This window comes from Patiria miniata, unplaced genomic scaffold, assembly GCF_015706575.1.
Source record: "Patiria miniata isolate m_02_andy unplaced genomic scaffold, ASM1570657v1 HiC_scaffold_30, whole genome shotgun sequence".
Lineage (NCBI taxonomy): Eukaryota > Metazoa > Echinodermata > Asteroidea > Valvatida > Asterinidae > Patiria > Patiria miniata.
Genome location: NW_024037070.1, coordinates 1,278,040 through 1,294,259, shown reverse-complemented (window position 1 = coordinate 1,294,259; position 16,220 = coordinate 1,278,040). Strand labels below are relative to the sequence as shown.

The 16,220-nt window shown below is 45.0% G+C and overlaps 1 protein-coding gene across 1 annotated transcript; it reads right to left on the bottom strand.

Moving 5' to 3' along the window:
- Positions 1-12,500: 12,500 nt before the first annotated feature.
- Positions 12,501-14,228, bottom strand: LOC119739049. The gene has a single exon (XM_038213883.1). The coding sequence runs from the start codon at positions 14,226-14,228 to the stop codon at positions 12,501-12,503; it is 1,728 nt and encodes a 575-aa protein (XP_038069811.1).
- Positions 14,229-16,220: the final 1,992 nt, after the last annotated feature.

Below are 16,220 nucleotides of genomic sequence, written 5' to 3'. Positions count from 1 at the left end.
TTTTGGAGAATTCGTTTGCTGAGAAAAAGTTATTGGACATGTTGGAAATTGTTTTAAACCTTTGTTCCAAGCTTGTTGGTAAAAGGAAATTGTATTCTTGAATTTTATATCTTCAACGCTGTGATTAGAAAGTCCACTGTTTTTGAGAAGTCAAGTAGCCTCCACTAATTTTAATTTGATTCCTTGCAAAGTTAAGGGTCGGAGAGTCACCTCTGTGCTGACGCCACCTGTTGTGTTTAGGGTTCACCACTTAATACGTCCCCCAATCAAGAAATCACTCCCTTTATTCCTGTACAAGCTGATTTACCCGATCATAGATCGGGTAGGGCGTAGTGTTGGGGATGAAAATGGGGGATATAGTTGGGGAGACATGCAGTTATAGAAAAGCAATTTATGTGGTGTGATCTGAGACAATTTCTGACCACTAAAACCAATTTGAGCAAAAGATCATCTTTTAAACTTTGGAGCTTGGAGTAATTGAATCAGCTACATGTATTCTGAGTAATGAGAATCATAATTGTAGGCTACAACATTTTTATTTGGGGAAGAAAACGTTTTTTTTTGGGGGGGGGGACCAAACAATGTCCCCCGCTTGAAAAAATGTGGTGGGGGGCGTTCCCCCTGTCCCCCGTCGATTTACGAACATGATAATTATGTACCATCTGACCATTGCAACTGTCTGTAAGTGTTCCCATTGGTCTGTGAAATTGGCATTTCGTGAGGCAGTCGCATTTGGAAAACGTAGTGAAAAGGTTACCGTAGTACACAGGCGAAGCCTGATTGTACAGTTTTGACAATAAATAATAATGCAATAAAACGTGAAGGTGTCATTTGAAATGAAAATGTTGAGTGTGACCATAAAATATGGAGGAAGGTCATAATTAAGTTTCAGTATTGGACTCTTCAACAAACGTTAACTTAAACTTCTTACAATTTGCGAGACCGTCTGGCGAGGAAAAAGTCGATTCAACTTTTATTCAAGTTGGTTCAACCATCTATAGAGCAAGTTTTACTCGGTCTCCGAGAAATGTTTGCTCCTGAAAGGATCCGAGACCGCGGTCTCCCGCGACGCCAAAATGGCTCCACGTCCATGGAAAAATGTGGAGGGTGTCTTCGCCGGGTCGGACACTTAAGTCTTTTTCGTCAATTTTTTTGTGACTGCGTTTAAGATCCCGATAAGTTGAAGCAATGCATCGATCCTTCGTTGATCCCAAACAGGCCCCCGAAATTATAACGCGACACTGAATTATACGTGGCGTGCAGCGAACTCACAACGCTCAACCTTGGTGGTTGAAGCGTGGAGCTGTAAACACATTATGGAAGCAACAGCACTCTATCACGCGACGTCACATGCTTGTGCTTCAAATAGCGAGCACCGTAGACTCAACCTCGTTTCCAGGGTGTGGAGCAGGCTGCAGTACGCGTTGCCATCGACGGTTTTACGCATAGCCGAGAAGTACCACGCAGTGTAGACTTTCGATTGGTCAGACCGCGCAAGGCATACTAATGTGTAGTCCTTCTGAGTATTCGTTGCACTTGGCGCAGGGGCGGCAAGCAAAGCACAGGAAAGAATAGGGACACTTAGTGGCCACGCACCATGGAGAAAAAATATTTTGCCAAGGTCACCACATGCTACCGTTTGGTGAACGCTTTGGCAGTACGGCCGAGTAGAACATGTAAACGAAACCCCTACGTTGACCTCGCTGACCTCGCACAGTCTAGACACGCAGAAAGGCCAGCACAGGGGGCGGCCAGGCAGTCAACGTGAAAGCGCACACGACGGCAAATTCCTGCGCAAAACGCAGTCACGAAAAATCGACGAAACGGATCGCCGGTCCGTACCGGAAAATCAGGACGACCCGAAGTGTCCGACCCGGCGGAAGACACCCTCCGCATTTTTCTACGGACGTGGAGCGATTTTGGCGCCGCGGGAGCCCGCGGTCTGGGATCCTTTCATGAGCAAACATCGTCACGGAGGCCAAGTTAAACTCTCTCTTATATATATAGATATATCTCTTAAAACTACTCACGAAATGTATTTTTTAAAGAAAGGAGAAGACCCCACATAGTCTTCTCAATTTGTGGAACATTTAAAGAAGTTTTTTTCAGTTACAGGGAAGGTAAAGTCGTACGGTGCAATTTCTTCACGGGGATGTACGTCGAAACAATATTTTAGATGGCCCAATAATAAGGCTCAAAAGAATGCAAACAAATGTGAAGTATTATTAACTTCTTTGTTGGGTAGTTGATAATGTTACTGTTGGGGCTATTGGTATACCTGCTCATGCTTTTCAATATCCTCACCGAAAAAATGGTTTTGGTTATGAGACATCCAACGAAAAAAAAAATGCCAACTACCGATTCACGATTGTTACAATTGTATATAAATGTAGCCAGCCTCGCTGATCTGACAGTAGATAACCAGTGGCCAGCTGTGCCTGACATAGTTTAGCAGTGCGTCTTTCCTAAGATCAACTACGTGGTGGCCCCGGGACATTATTTAGTCCATGGGTTGGTTCGCGGGTCCAGCTGGGATCGTTTATTCAGGAATATTTCCTTCAGTCACTCCATCAGACGTGTTGTAAAATGTTGCACATTTCCCTTCAAATACACAAAACTATCAAACATGTACATGTAACTCTAATTTCCGAAACGTCTTCTCGATTTGTTGAGCATTTTAACAAGTTAAATCACTATCCATCTTCAACTATACATCGCCTGCAAGAGATGAGAAAACAACAAACATTATTTTATCACAACATTTCCAAAGTCTCCTTGTAAATTTCAGTGGGGCCGATGTTTCTTCGGATATTATTTGAGCAGTTGCCATTATCCACCGTCGTCACCGCACAGGTCTATTGTACTACCGTGCTGTGGGCACCCAGCGTGACCATTTCATTGTGCTATTGTTAGGCAGTTTCGAGCGTGATCCCGCGGTCGGAACGGGGCCCGGGCGAACGCAGGCGCCCGGGGGGATTAGGAACACTAGGCCCATTCCTCCCGTGCGCTCGCGTCGGAACGGGAAAAATCCTTTTGATCTCCTCCCTTAGGCAACAGGTCATGACCTCCAGGGTTGCTCTGCTGGCCTTGGTCCTAGGTATGATTTATGTCACTGTGTTTCTCTAGTGTCTTGAAAGTTATACTTTTGTAAGTAGAAGCATAGAGCTACAAACCCAGGCCACTTTATTGCTACACAGTTGTAGACTGTATAGTGAGGCACGCACAAGTGACACAACACTGCCCGAATAACAAGCTGCCCACCCACTGTTGTGATATGTAAATTAGGGACTATACTTTGTTTGCGTAAGTCTACTAGGCAATCTGGTTTTCCGCTAGTTTCTTTCATTACTTTACTGTGTGGTGAATAAAAGCAGTGGCACAGGCAAGGAACAACTTCTCCATTTGTCTCTTATATCAATTGTTCACCACACTTTATGGTGGCAGCGGTGAAGAAAAGAACATATAGAACACGCCACAAGCGGAAAGAACACCGATCTTCCCATTGCACTCAGCCACGAAACGAGAGTAATTCAGCCCACTGCCTGTCAACGCCTACATGTATTTGCGTACGCACAGTCACACGGGCATAGCCCAACGTTGAAATTGAGCGACAATCAACGTCCAGATTCTCCCCGACCGAGCGGCGAGAGCGAGCGACAATCAGCGTCCAGATGATATCGCGGTATATGGCAGTACCGAAGAAGAACATGATGCAAACCTCATCAACCTGCTCGAAACAGCAAGACATGAAGGGCTTGTTTTTAACAGCTCTAAATGCGGCATCAAGACCACTGAAATCAATTTCTTTGGTTCGCTGTACTCCAGTACCGGTATCCGTTCAGACCCATCCGTTCAGACCCAGGCAGAATCGCAGATATTCACAACTTACCAGCACCCCAAGACAAGGAGGACTTGCAGAACTTCATGGGGATAATCACTTACGTATCTCCATACATCCCCAACCTGGCGGATAAGGCAGCATCACTCAGAGACCTCCTCAAGAAGAACGTCCCCTTCATATGGCAAAGAGGACCATCAGGCAGAATTTGTTGCACTAAAATACTCTATCACGGCCGAGGCCTGTTTGCAGTATTACAATCCAGAGATGCACACTGTGCTGGAGGTTGATGCATCGCAACGAGGTCTGGGAGCATGCCTACTGCAAAACAACAAGCCAGTAGCGTTTGCATCCAAAAGCCTTTCGAGCGGTGAAGAAAAGAACATATAGAACACGCCACAAGCGGAAAGAACACCGATCTTCCCATTGCACTCAGCCACGAAACGAGAGTAATTCAGCCCACTGCCTGTCAACGCCTACATGTATTTGCGTACGCACAGTCACACGGGCATAGCCCAACGTTGAAATTGAGCGACAATCAACGTCCAGATTCTCCCCCGACCGAGCGGCGAGAGCGAGCGACGATCAGCGTCCAGATGATATCGCGGTATATGGCAGTACCGAAGAAGAACATGATGCAAACCTCATCAACCTGCTCGAAACAGCAAGACATGAAGGGCTTGTTTTTAACAGCTCTAAATGCGGCATCAAGACCACTGAAATCAATTTCTTTGGTTCGCTGTACTCCAGTACCGGTATCCGTTCAGACCCATCCGTTCAGACCCAGGCAGAATCGCAGATATTCACAACTTACCAGCACCCCAAGACAAGGAGGACTTGCAGAACTTCATGGGGATAATCACTTACGTATCTCCATACATCCCCAACCTGGCGGATAAGGCAGCATCACTCAGAGACCTCCTCAAGAAGAACGTCCCCTTCATATGGCAAGAGGACCATCAGGCAGAATTTGTTGCACTAAAATACTCTATCACGGCCGAGGCCTGTTTGCAGTATTACAATCCAGAGATGCACACTGTGCTGGAGGTTGATGCATCGCAACGAGGTCTGGGAGCATGCCTACTGCAAAACAACAAGCCAGTAGCGTTTGCATCCAAAAGCCTTTCGCCAGTGCAGAAGAACTACTCCAACATCGAGCGAGAGTCGCTAGCCCCTTGTGTTTGAAATAATAAGATTCCACAACTACCTTTTTGGAAAGGAGTTCTCCATCCACAGCGACCACAAGCCACTGGAGATGATTTGGAAGAAACCACTGTCCTGTGCACCAACCCGCCTGCAGCAACTGCTGATAAAGGTCCAAGGCTACAACTTTGGATTTAAGTACAAGCCAGGGAGCACCATGATCCTGTCTGATGCACTCAGCAGGTTGCCGAACTCCAGCAAGGCGGATGATGTACCCCTTGATCGGATTGTTGGAAGTTTCTACATCGAAGATGGGCCAGATGTTTAACACATAGACCTTGTACACTTCGGTCAGACCAAGCAAGACAACCTCCAGGCAGAATCCAACCGGGATCCGGTTTTAAGTGCTCTGCGCCAAGTGATCTACACTGGATGGCCAGACGCCATCTCCGAAGTACCCTGAGATCTGCGACCCTACTGGTCATACAGAGATAAATTAGGCATCTCATGTGGCGTTATCTTCAAAGGAAGACAGGTTATCATACCTGACTCACTCCAGCAGGACATCCTGAAACAACTGCATGCAGGCCACATGGGGATAGAGAAGACCAGACGTCTTGCCAGAGAATCGGTATACTGGCCGAACATCAATCGACACATTGACGATACTGTCAAGTCATGCGCCTTCTGCCAAGAAGCTCAACCAAAGCAGCAGAAGGAGCCCCTTCAACCCCATGACATCCCATCCATCCTCTCCCTGGATGAAACTTGTGACTGACCTGTTTGAGATACACGGAGACAACTACCTACTGATGGTAGACTACGGTCCAAGTACCCTGTTGTCCACCGGCTGACGAGTACAACTAGTGCAGAAGTAGCTGGTGTCACTTCTCGCTCCTTCGGCCTCCTTGGAGCGCCAGCGAGATGATATCTGACAACGGACCTCAATTCGTAGGGAGACACTATGAAGACATGTGTACCATGTGGGGTATCAAACACACCACATCTTCTCCACGTTATCCTCTGTCTAATGGCCTTGTCGAACGTGCAGTCAGAACCATCAAGTCAGTGATCAAGAAGTGCCAGAAATCGGGACAGAACATTGACGTAACACTCTTGAACCTCCGTGCTACCCCCATAGATTCCAAATTGCCATCCCCAGCAGAATGTCTCTTCGGCAGACCAGTTCGCACAACCCTGCCAAGCAACCAGCCGCACACCAACATCCAGAAGTCTGAAGACATCAGAGACCAACTGGAGTCAAGGCAGCAAAAGATGAAACTTGACCACGAAACCAAACATGCAGGGAAAGAACTTCCACCCCTCCATGTTGGTCAAAAAGTGCGATTTTGAACCAGCAAGACAAAACCTGGCTACCGGGCAAAGTGACAACTGTTTGCAAGGAGCCACGATCATATGAAGTGACCACTTCTAATGGCAACAAGCTGAGACGGAGTCGAGCACACCAACAAGAGGTGCTCAGCAAAGCAAGTCCAACAGCTGTGCCTAAATGCGTCCAATTTGCTGACGACACATCTCCATCAACAACCAGCAAGAAGCAGATGGCTACACCAACAAAGAATCAGAACCAAAGCAACCAAACCAACCGTAAATTGACAATTGAAAAGACAACACCAGACAACACTCATAATTCTGATCACAGAACATCCAGATCAGGTCGCACTATCCGAAGACCAGCCAGATACACAAATTCATCTTCACAATTACAACCATGTCCACAACCCAAAGTAACATTTCCAGACTAACATGCAATTTTCTCTGTTAAATCAATGGTTATGTTTAATCAAGTTTGTGTGTTATTGCTAAAAGTTGTAGTTAAAAGTTATGGTTGCCATGAGCCTTTATGATGCAGACTTGTTAAATGTTCTAGTTAAAAGTCATAGTTATTGCCATGTGCCATTCTGGTGAAAAAAAACATTACTGTACAGTGACATTATGGGGAAAGATGTTTAGAATTGTTGAGAACTGTGCACGATACATGGATTTTATCAGTTTCCTTTATTCCACCTTCATTTAAAACAAGATACAGATTGTTACTCATATTATCAGGTAATTCATTGACTGCCCATCATTATAGAGTAGTAAATTTCAAATCTCTGTGGTTAAAACTCCATTATAATTCTTGAAATTGTACTTTCAAAAGGGGAGGGATGTTGTGATATGTAAATTAGGGACTATACTTTGTTTGCGTAAGCCTACTAGGCAATCTGGTTTTCCGCTAGTTTCTTTCATTACTTTACTGTGTGGTGAATAAAAGCAGTGGCACAGGCAAGGAACAAACTTCTCCATTTGTCTCTTATATCAATTGTTCATAACACTTCACCCACCACTTATTCTTTGCTAATCCCTGTTGCTAGTTATAACACATTCCATTTTGGTTAGTTACACTGAAAATTGTCCTTACTAACTGCGTGTACATGTATACAAACTGCCAGGATGCCAGGGGGATAGTGCAACTTTTACTTGTAGTATTTTTATTATATTCGGGACAGCCCTAGTAGTGCTCAAGGTCTGACCAGGACACTCAGCCAATTTGTGAGGGTTCTTGGCTCATTAGCAGAAAATAAGGAACAGGAATCTACTATTTACCATGGGGGAGTCACCAGTGTGAGGGGCTTGCATAAATGCAAATATATAAAAGAGCGTACTATTTTATGTATGGTATTGAATTTGATATATGTATTTGTGAATAAATTGGACTTTCCTATAGTACTCCAGATTTTTCTAGAGCTCTGTAAGATTATCTATGGAAACTGATGCAATTGTTAGGAGTTCCTAGAGATTTAGGGTACAGTTAGTTCTGGAAAATAGGACAAACCTATATAAATACGGGCAGACAGGGATTTCCACAAGACTAGGCTAGTGTAACCAGGTCGGGTTGCAGTACTTACTTTTCCCCGACTTGTTCCTTACTCCAGCATTATTTCATACCAAACTTTTGTAACTTCGTGTTTGTGTAGATTTACATGTGAGCAGCCATTGCGATCATGCTTTGTCTAGCGCCCTCTCGCGGCCAACTAAACTTTTTTTAATGCGATGGGCGTAGCGAGCGTGCAAGTTTTGCATTCCACCGCGCTTTGTTTAAGAGGAATAGTTGACATTCCGGGCGTTTCGGTATATTTTTCTTGTAGGGCCTGCTGCGGAATATTGTTGATTTCGATCCAACATCTTGTTGCGAGCAGACCATCTATTACGAGCGCTTACACTCTCCACTTTTATTGAAATTTTGAGAGAGGCTCCCTATACTGCAGTAGAATAGTTTCATCTATTTTTTGCTGCTTCTACTTCGATTTTCACATCGGACACGGAGTAGGCATGAACGTAGATCTTCCAAGTGATTAATATCCTTGGAGCTACTTCATTAGCCATTTCCCTTTTGACTGTCGTTTTTATATACCCAACCAAGTTTCTAATATAATTCTTGTGTAAATATCTAATAATTTGTATATATTGTCTCTATTTGTATTATAAATAAAACCATTTCATATTTGTGAGACTACAGAAAGTTCGCTTCCCAAATCATTTTTTAGTGGAACCACTCGGACATAAGGAGAGTGCCCCATTTTAAAAAACTAAATTCCACTCTCCCCGGTTACACTAGTATCAAGACGGGATCCGCTCAAAGTCCAATGCTCATTGGTCCAACGCCTCGTAAGTCTGACAAAATCGCATCCCCCAACCAAATAAAGACCCATAAGTCTGACGCCTCATATGTCCGACGCCTCATAGCTCTGATGCCTTATAGCTCTGACGCCTTAATTGTAGGTCCGGCAATTACATTTACTTTATTTCTGTCCATAAGTCTGACGCCTCATAAGTCCAATGCCTCTTAAGTCCGACAGCCTGAATTCAAACATTGCGTAAAATGTCAGAATGTCAGTGCCTCTAATTGTTAGATTTAGTGATTACACCTCCCCCCCCCCTGGATTTACCATGACGCCCGTAGCATTAACCCTTGCACCAACAAATGTGCGCTGGCAGACTGATCTGTGGCGAGTTAATTCATGCTACGCACAGTGCGCCATTCGTAAGCAGACAACCTTGCAAACTTAACATGTTGTAACAATTTTTCAAAATCTCGTTCTTGCCTTGTCGGACAAGTGAACCTTTTCTGGTAACGGTCCATAGCTCTCACACTTTTCAAAGTGAACTGTCGCGCTACCAGATAAGCATCGCTGGCCTCACCGAAGCTCGCATCCCAGGAAGCGGTGAACGTCTCAGAAATCGTAGGCAGAAACCATCAGAGAGTCTCATCGAGCTCACGGATGAGACCAGGCAACTTGTGGAGAAAGCATATTACGACTTGCCAGCTAATAGTCGGGATCAGATGGGCCGGGACCACTTTTTGGATGCTCTGTCTGATGGAGAAATAAGGACAAGGGTGATTCAGATGCAGACCAACACGCTTGACGAGGCAGTAGCCGCAGCTGTGGAGTTAGAGGCCTTATATTAAGTGGAAAAAGAGCGTTGCACTTCTGAAATAAATTAATAAATGATGTAGCCCTCGTCAGTTTTGGGTAAAAAGTGTTCTGGTTGACAGGTCCGAGATCACAGCATGGACAGCAGATGCAGGGAGGCACATAAATGTACTGGCAGGAATAAACTGTTGTAGAGTATTGTGTGTGGACGCAGTAATAAATTTAGAGGTGTACACAGTTGCAGCATGGTTGCAGTAGACGATTGGTTGTTACAGGGAAACAGTGTTGGTGTCAGACAATGTGTGGTATGACAGTGGCAGGGGCACTGTATGCAGATAGTGGGCAATGGACAACAGCTGGTTGACCATAACATAAAACTGAGCTGAATGAAGCTCTGGACTGAATGGTTTGCATGGTGTAACAATGATGCAGTACTTGGACTAGGCTGAGTTGTGACGAGTGGTATGTGACACGAAATTGTCTCATGATTGTCAAGGGAGGGGAATTGTGTTGTCTCTCACAGAACGCGGAGGGGCAGCAAAATGACGGAATTGGCAGTTTTGATTCCTCAGTGGGCATGGTCGTCACGTTGGGAAAGCCTGGATGAATATGTTGTTGTGTGGGTAAATCGAACCCACCAATTCTACATGGTATGCCGTCGAAAGTTGGTACAAGTGGTAATGTGTCACCCCTAGAAGTTGGACAGCAGCAGTTTTAGCCTTCGCGGGAAGATGCCACTCGGCAACTGCACAACCCCCTGATCAATGACGAGGATTGTTTGCTGTCAGTTTTTACCCAATGGAAACGTCTGGCAGTGTTTGCAGAACAGCTGTATAGAGCTTTGTTAAAATGCAAGAAGCATCGTTAAAGAGTCATAAAGATGACTGCAGCCGGAGCTCAAAATGTAATCTTTAAAGGAGCTGCGGGTTTTACTTTTGTTGGAAGTAATTAGTCAAAGTTTGTTGGTTTCATTTGATATTGGAATCTGCCGGGAGCTGTTTGAAGGAGTGGACGAAGATTTTGTCTTGATTGTCTCAGATAAGAGGCAAGAATGGTGACAACGATGTTTTATTCCATGGTCTTCAGTTTCGACCTTGGGCCGCCTAGGAGATGCTCGTAGTGATGTCCACTCTTCGACCCCCAACCCCCCCTCCCCCCACAATGGCCTGTTACTGAAAAGCCTTAACAGTAGTTAACTGTTGGTCTGGCCTGTGTGAGCTAGTCAAAGGAGAAGGCATGGTTTTCGGTGGCGGAGAGACGACGAGGACAATGTGTTGATCAAAAACAAGGGATTCTCTGACTGGATGGTGATGGATGAGTCGTTAAGAAAAGCTCAAAGGATTCAAGATCGGTCGCGTAGGGGACTAACGTTCACGTTTGATTGTGTAGTTAGTTGGTCATGTTTGTTAAAGTTTTAAATTTGATGACCAATTTGTAAACTGAATTTAGGCAAAGTTATTGTTTTATCTTAAGAACACAACCAATGTATTTAGATGCTTGAAAAGTTCGTGTATGAAGACTTGTAAATGTGTTATATAAGTCATACGATTTGTGTTTTATACAAAAATTTTTGAAGCTGTCAAGGTTTGAATAAGTTTGAAAGAAACTGCGTATATATATAAGTTAAGTTTTGTTTCAAGAACAAGTGTATATACTGCAGTTAGTCCGAGAGCCCAGTGAGGTTTAATTAGAATATCGCGCACAAAAGGTTTGATGGTGGCAGCGGGTAGGTGGGGGAGCCCAACCTTCAAAACCGTCATTCTTAAGTGTCACACCCCGTGCGTTTGGGAGGGGGCATCGCCTTAAGACCCCCCAAAATTGACTTTTAATTAGAATATCGCGCACAAGCACGGTTCCAACGCGAAAAGGTAGCATTCGATTAACTTATCAGCGACCAATAACTTAAGAACGAGAAATCCTGTGCATTCCATGCATAAGAATGGCTTAATTAGCGCTAATTATTGACCGTTAATTAGAATTTTGAGCACAAGAGCGAAACCTTCACTAAAAGCTCATTAACGTGACCATAATGCAAGATTCACAACTTAAGAATGAATATTCCCGTGCATTTTGTGCTTAAGAACGAGTTAAAGTTCAATAATTGGCCACACGTTAAGGAACTAATTTTGTATGTGTTTAATAAGAATGTTGAGCACAACGATCATTCCAACACCAAACGGTAGTGTATGAGTCAGGGCTTGCAGAATTTCAACTTAAGAATACAAAATCTCGTGCAAAATTTACTTAAGAGCGGCTTTATTCACCATTCAGTTGTTGTGTTTGCCGGCGGTCGGGGACCTCCTGTTGTCCTTCTTTTGTTTGTGCTTAGACATTTTGGGAAAGTCTCCCGTGTGTTTTGTACACGTCGCCAGGATGGGGCCTTCGGGGTTGGGGACCCTGTTGTCCTCTGTTGTCCTCTGTTGTTTTGGGTTTTTTTCAGATTTCTTTGTTGAATGCAGGAACAAACTCACACATACAAAACAATAATAATAGTAAAAAAATCAACTTTTAAAAAAATGTTTTATGTCCGTCATCTCAGTATGTATGTTTTTTTGTGTGAATAACTATATAATTTTATTAAGGCTAATTATTGTTGTCAATATTTTAACAGTTGGTTTTACTAAATGGTTTTAATTTAAAATATACACTGTAAATTCGCATGCAATTTAGCCTTTGGGCCACGATTTGTGAATAAATAAACCGATCTATCTATCTATCTATGTTACGCTATGTGATGGAGTGAGCCATTGTTATCGACGGATCTCATCAGTGACGGTGACTTCGCTGGTGACTGATGAGGCCAATAGCTGATGCACAAGGCCGGCCACAGATGTTGCAAACATGGGCGGCATTTGGAGAAGTCTCTGGTCTTTGCTTCCTTTGCAGTCATTTGGTTCTTGCAGACTGTATGCGCTGTTCCTCAAAGGATTCTGCTGCCGACTTGCAGGTCGAACGCCATTGGGTACGGTTTGCCGCTGTGATCTCCCATGTTGCACAGTTGATGTTACTGGCTTTGAAATTAGCCTTAAGCACATCTTTGAAGCGTTTATGTTGGCCTCCACATGAACGTGCTCCTTCTTTCAGTTGGCCATGGAAGAGAGCTTTTGGGATTCTGGAATTGTCCATCCTCTGAAGATGACCAACCAGCGGAAGCGTGCAGTCATGATCAGAGCCTCAATTCCAGTGGTGTTACATCGTTTGAGGACGTCAGTGTTGGGGACTTTGTCTTGCCACTTGATATTGGCAATTCTCCGAAGATAGTGCATGTGGAACTGGTCTAGTTGGTTGATATGGCGGCGGTAGGGAGTCCAGCTTTCACACCCATACAGCAAGGTGGTTAACACAACTGCACGGTCGACTGCTATTTCGGTAGATAGCCGCACACCATGATCACTCCAAAGCCTCCCTTGCATATTTCCAAAAGCTGCACTAGCTTTAGCAATGCGGGCATTGACTTCATCATTAATCATGGCATTTTGGAAGACAACACTACCAAGATAGCAGAAGCTGTCTACTGCTTTTAGGGGGCTGCCATCTACTGTGACAGACGGCTGCACATAAAGTGCGCCTGGCTTCGGCTGAAGCAAGACCTCGGTTTTCTTCAAGCTGATGGTAAGCCCAAAGCGTTGAGATGCCACAGCAACACGATCTGTTATGTGCTGGATGTCTTCAAGGCTATGGGCAGCAAGGGCACAGTCGTCAGCGAACAGGAAGTTGCTTAGGGTGGATTCTGTGACCTTCGTCCGTGCTTGGAGTCGCCGAAGGTTGAAAATGCCACCATCACATCGGGATACGATGGTGACACCACGGTCACAGCCAGCAAATGCCACATGTAGCATGGCAGCAAAGACAATCCCAAACAGGACTGGTGCCAGTACACAGCCCTGCTCTGTACCATTGGTGACAGCAAAGGGGGACAATCCCTCTCCTCCGTCGAGAACGTGGGTCATCATTCCTTCATGAAAAGAGCAGATTATGTTGAAGAATTTTGTTGTGCAGCCAACCTTACCAAGAATTTTCCAGAGGCCCTCACAGTTGATGGAATCAAAGGCCTTAATTAGGTCCGCAGAGACAAGGTAGAGGTCTCGGTTTTGTTCCCTGCACTTTTCCTGAAGTTGACGTACCGAGAATATCATGTCCACTGTGCCACTTCCTGCCCGGAAGCCACATTGACTTTCAGGAAGAATGTGCTGTTGAGTGACGTGATGGTTCAGTCGATTCAGTAGCACACGGGCCTGGATTTTTTCAGCTACCGACAGCAAGGAAATGCCTCGGTGGTTGTCGCAGCATGCACAGTCTCCTTTCCTCTTGTAGAGGTGTACAAATGTTGCATCCCTAAAGTCTTGTGGCACCGTCTCTTGTTCCCAGATGGCACCAAAGAGATATTCCAGGTGTTGAGTGAGATGGTGGCCTCCCTGTTTGAAAATCTCAGCTGTGATGCCCTCTGCTCCTGGAGCCTTACCACAAGACATTTGCCAGACAGCTTTGTCTATTCCATTTGACCTTGGAGCATCTGACAGTTCCTCCTGAATTGGGATTTGTGGAAGTGCACCTATTGCAGTGCTGTCTATGTTTGATTGGTGACAGAGAACTGAGTTGAAGTGAGATGCCCAACGCTCGAGAATAGCAGCTTTATCAGTGAGCAAGGTGGTGTTATCCTTTGAGCGGATAGGTGTCATCCCGCTTGCTTTGCATGGACCGCAGACAGCTTTTAGGCCACTAAAGAAGCTTTTCATCTCTTTGCGGCCAGCGGCTGCTTGGAGGTCTTGAGATGTTCGAGACCACCAGCTCTCCTTCATCTGCCTCATCTTTTTTTGTGCAGCTTTTCTTTGCATGTTGATATGCAAATCTTTTGGAAGATGATTTCTTATTGTTGATCCATGAGAGGTGTGTTGAATGCATTTCGTCAAGTAGTAATTTAGCTCTTCCATCATTTTTGTCAAACCAGTCCTGGTTTTTATGCTTTACGAACCCCAGAACAGATGATGCACAGCTGTGGGTGACGTCTCTCAGATTCTGCCATATATTATCTGCACTCTCTGCAGCTGGAGCCTGTTGAACGAGACTGGTGTCAAGACAAGCTTGGAATTGAGCTTTTACCCCTGCATCTTTGAGTTTGCCCACATCAAGCTACTTCACAGGCTTGCTGCGATGTCTGAGTTGTCGCAGCCCGATGACAAGTGAGAAAGAACTTCTAACAAGGTGATGATCAGACCAAGACTCTTTGCCCTTTACTGAACGAATCAACATGATGGTATCGCTACCGGCTGATCATTTAATCAATAAGTTGCCAGTGACCTGACCATGGGTGCATCCATGTTGTCTTGCGCTTGTTAGGCTGCTGGAAAGTTGTATTGGTGATTACGAGCTTGTGTTGAGAACAAAGATCAAGTATCTGCAAGGTCTGGTGAGGGCGTGTGCCAAAACCACACAGAGGCCCTAGCGGAATACACAGCCTCTCCCAGACAAGCAAACCCCGCCTTCTCGTGGTACAGACTGACTAGCTGAAGGGACTCTGGCTTTGGGCAAGCCGACCGACACACTATTAAAGGCAACAAATGGGTCACCCTGCTGCCTTGTGGGATAGGCTATTTAGTAAAAGGCTAAGGGAGGGGTCCCCGACAGAAACACTGAAGTCCATGATGGCGCATCCTGGGATTGGCATTGCAGCACAGCTTTGTAGCAGCTGCGGCCATTGTGGTCAAGAGGGCAATTCGTCATGCTTCATTGCAATGACTTTTGGCCAACTACTGCACCCATACTCGTTGTTCACACGTTTTGGGTTGCTTACCTGTGGACGACTGGCTGGTAATGGAAAAAGAGAGTGAATATGACCCTGCTCAAGTCATATTCCTATAATACAACCCGAGTGCAGGTATATTGTGTGACATTTAGACTTGCTGTCCCAGTTAAAGTCTTCCGGAGACAGGAGAGTGGCGATGGGGACAGGTGAAGGATATTGTATAGAAGGATAGAGTATTGTGTGTGGACGCAGTAATAAATTTAGAGGTGTACACAGTTGCAGCATGGTTGCAGTTGACGATTGGTTGTTACAGGGAAACAGTGTTGATGTCATACAACGTGTAGTATGACAATGGCGTGGGCACTGTATGCAGAAAGTGGGCAACGGACAACAGCTGGTTGACCGTAAAATAAATTGAGCTGAATGAAGCTCTGGACTGAATGCTTTGCATGGTGTAACAAGGATGTGGTACTGGGACTAGGCTGAGTTGTGACAAGTGGTATGTGACACGAAAATTGTCTCATGATTGTCAAGGGAGGGGAATTGTGTTGTCTCTATGAACGCGGAGGGGCAGCAAAACGACGGAATTGGCTGTCGGGACTGTATGGAAGCAGTTTTGATTCCTCATTGGGCATGCTCATCACGTTTTGGAAAGCCTGGATAACGGTTATGTAGTTGTGTGCATGGGTAAATCGAACCCACCAATCCTACATGGTATGCGGCCGTCGAGAATTGGTACAAGCGGTAATGTGTCACCCTTTAGAAGTTAGACAGCAGCAGTTTTAGTCTTTGGCGGAAGATGCCACTCGGTCCTGCACAACCCCCCAATCAATGATTGTTTGCTGTCAGTTTTTACTCATTGGAAACGTCAGGCAGTGTTTGCGGAAAAGCTATATAGCTTTGTTAAAATGCAAGAAGCATTGTTATAAAGTCATAAGAATTAGTCTATGTTTGTTGTTTCTATTTGATATTGGAAACTGCCGGGAGCTGTTTTGAAGGAGCGGACAAAGATTTCGTCTTTATTGTCTCAGATAAGACGCAACAACGGTGACAACGA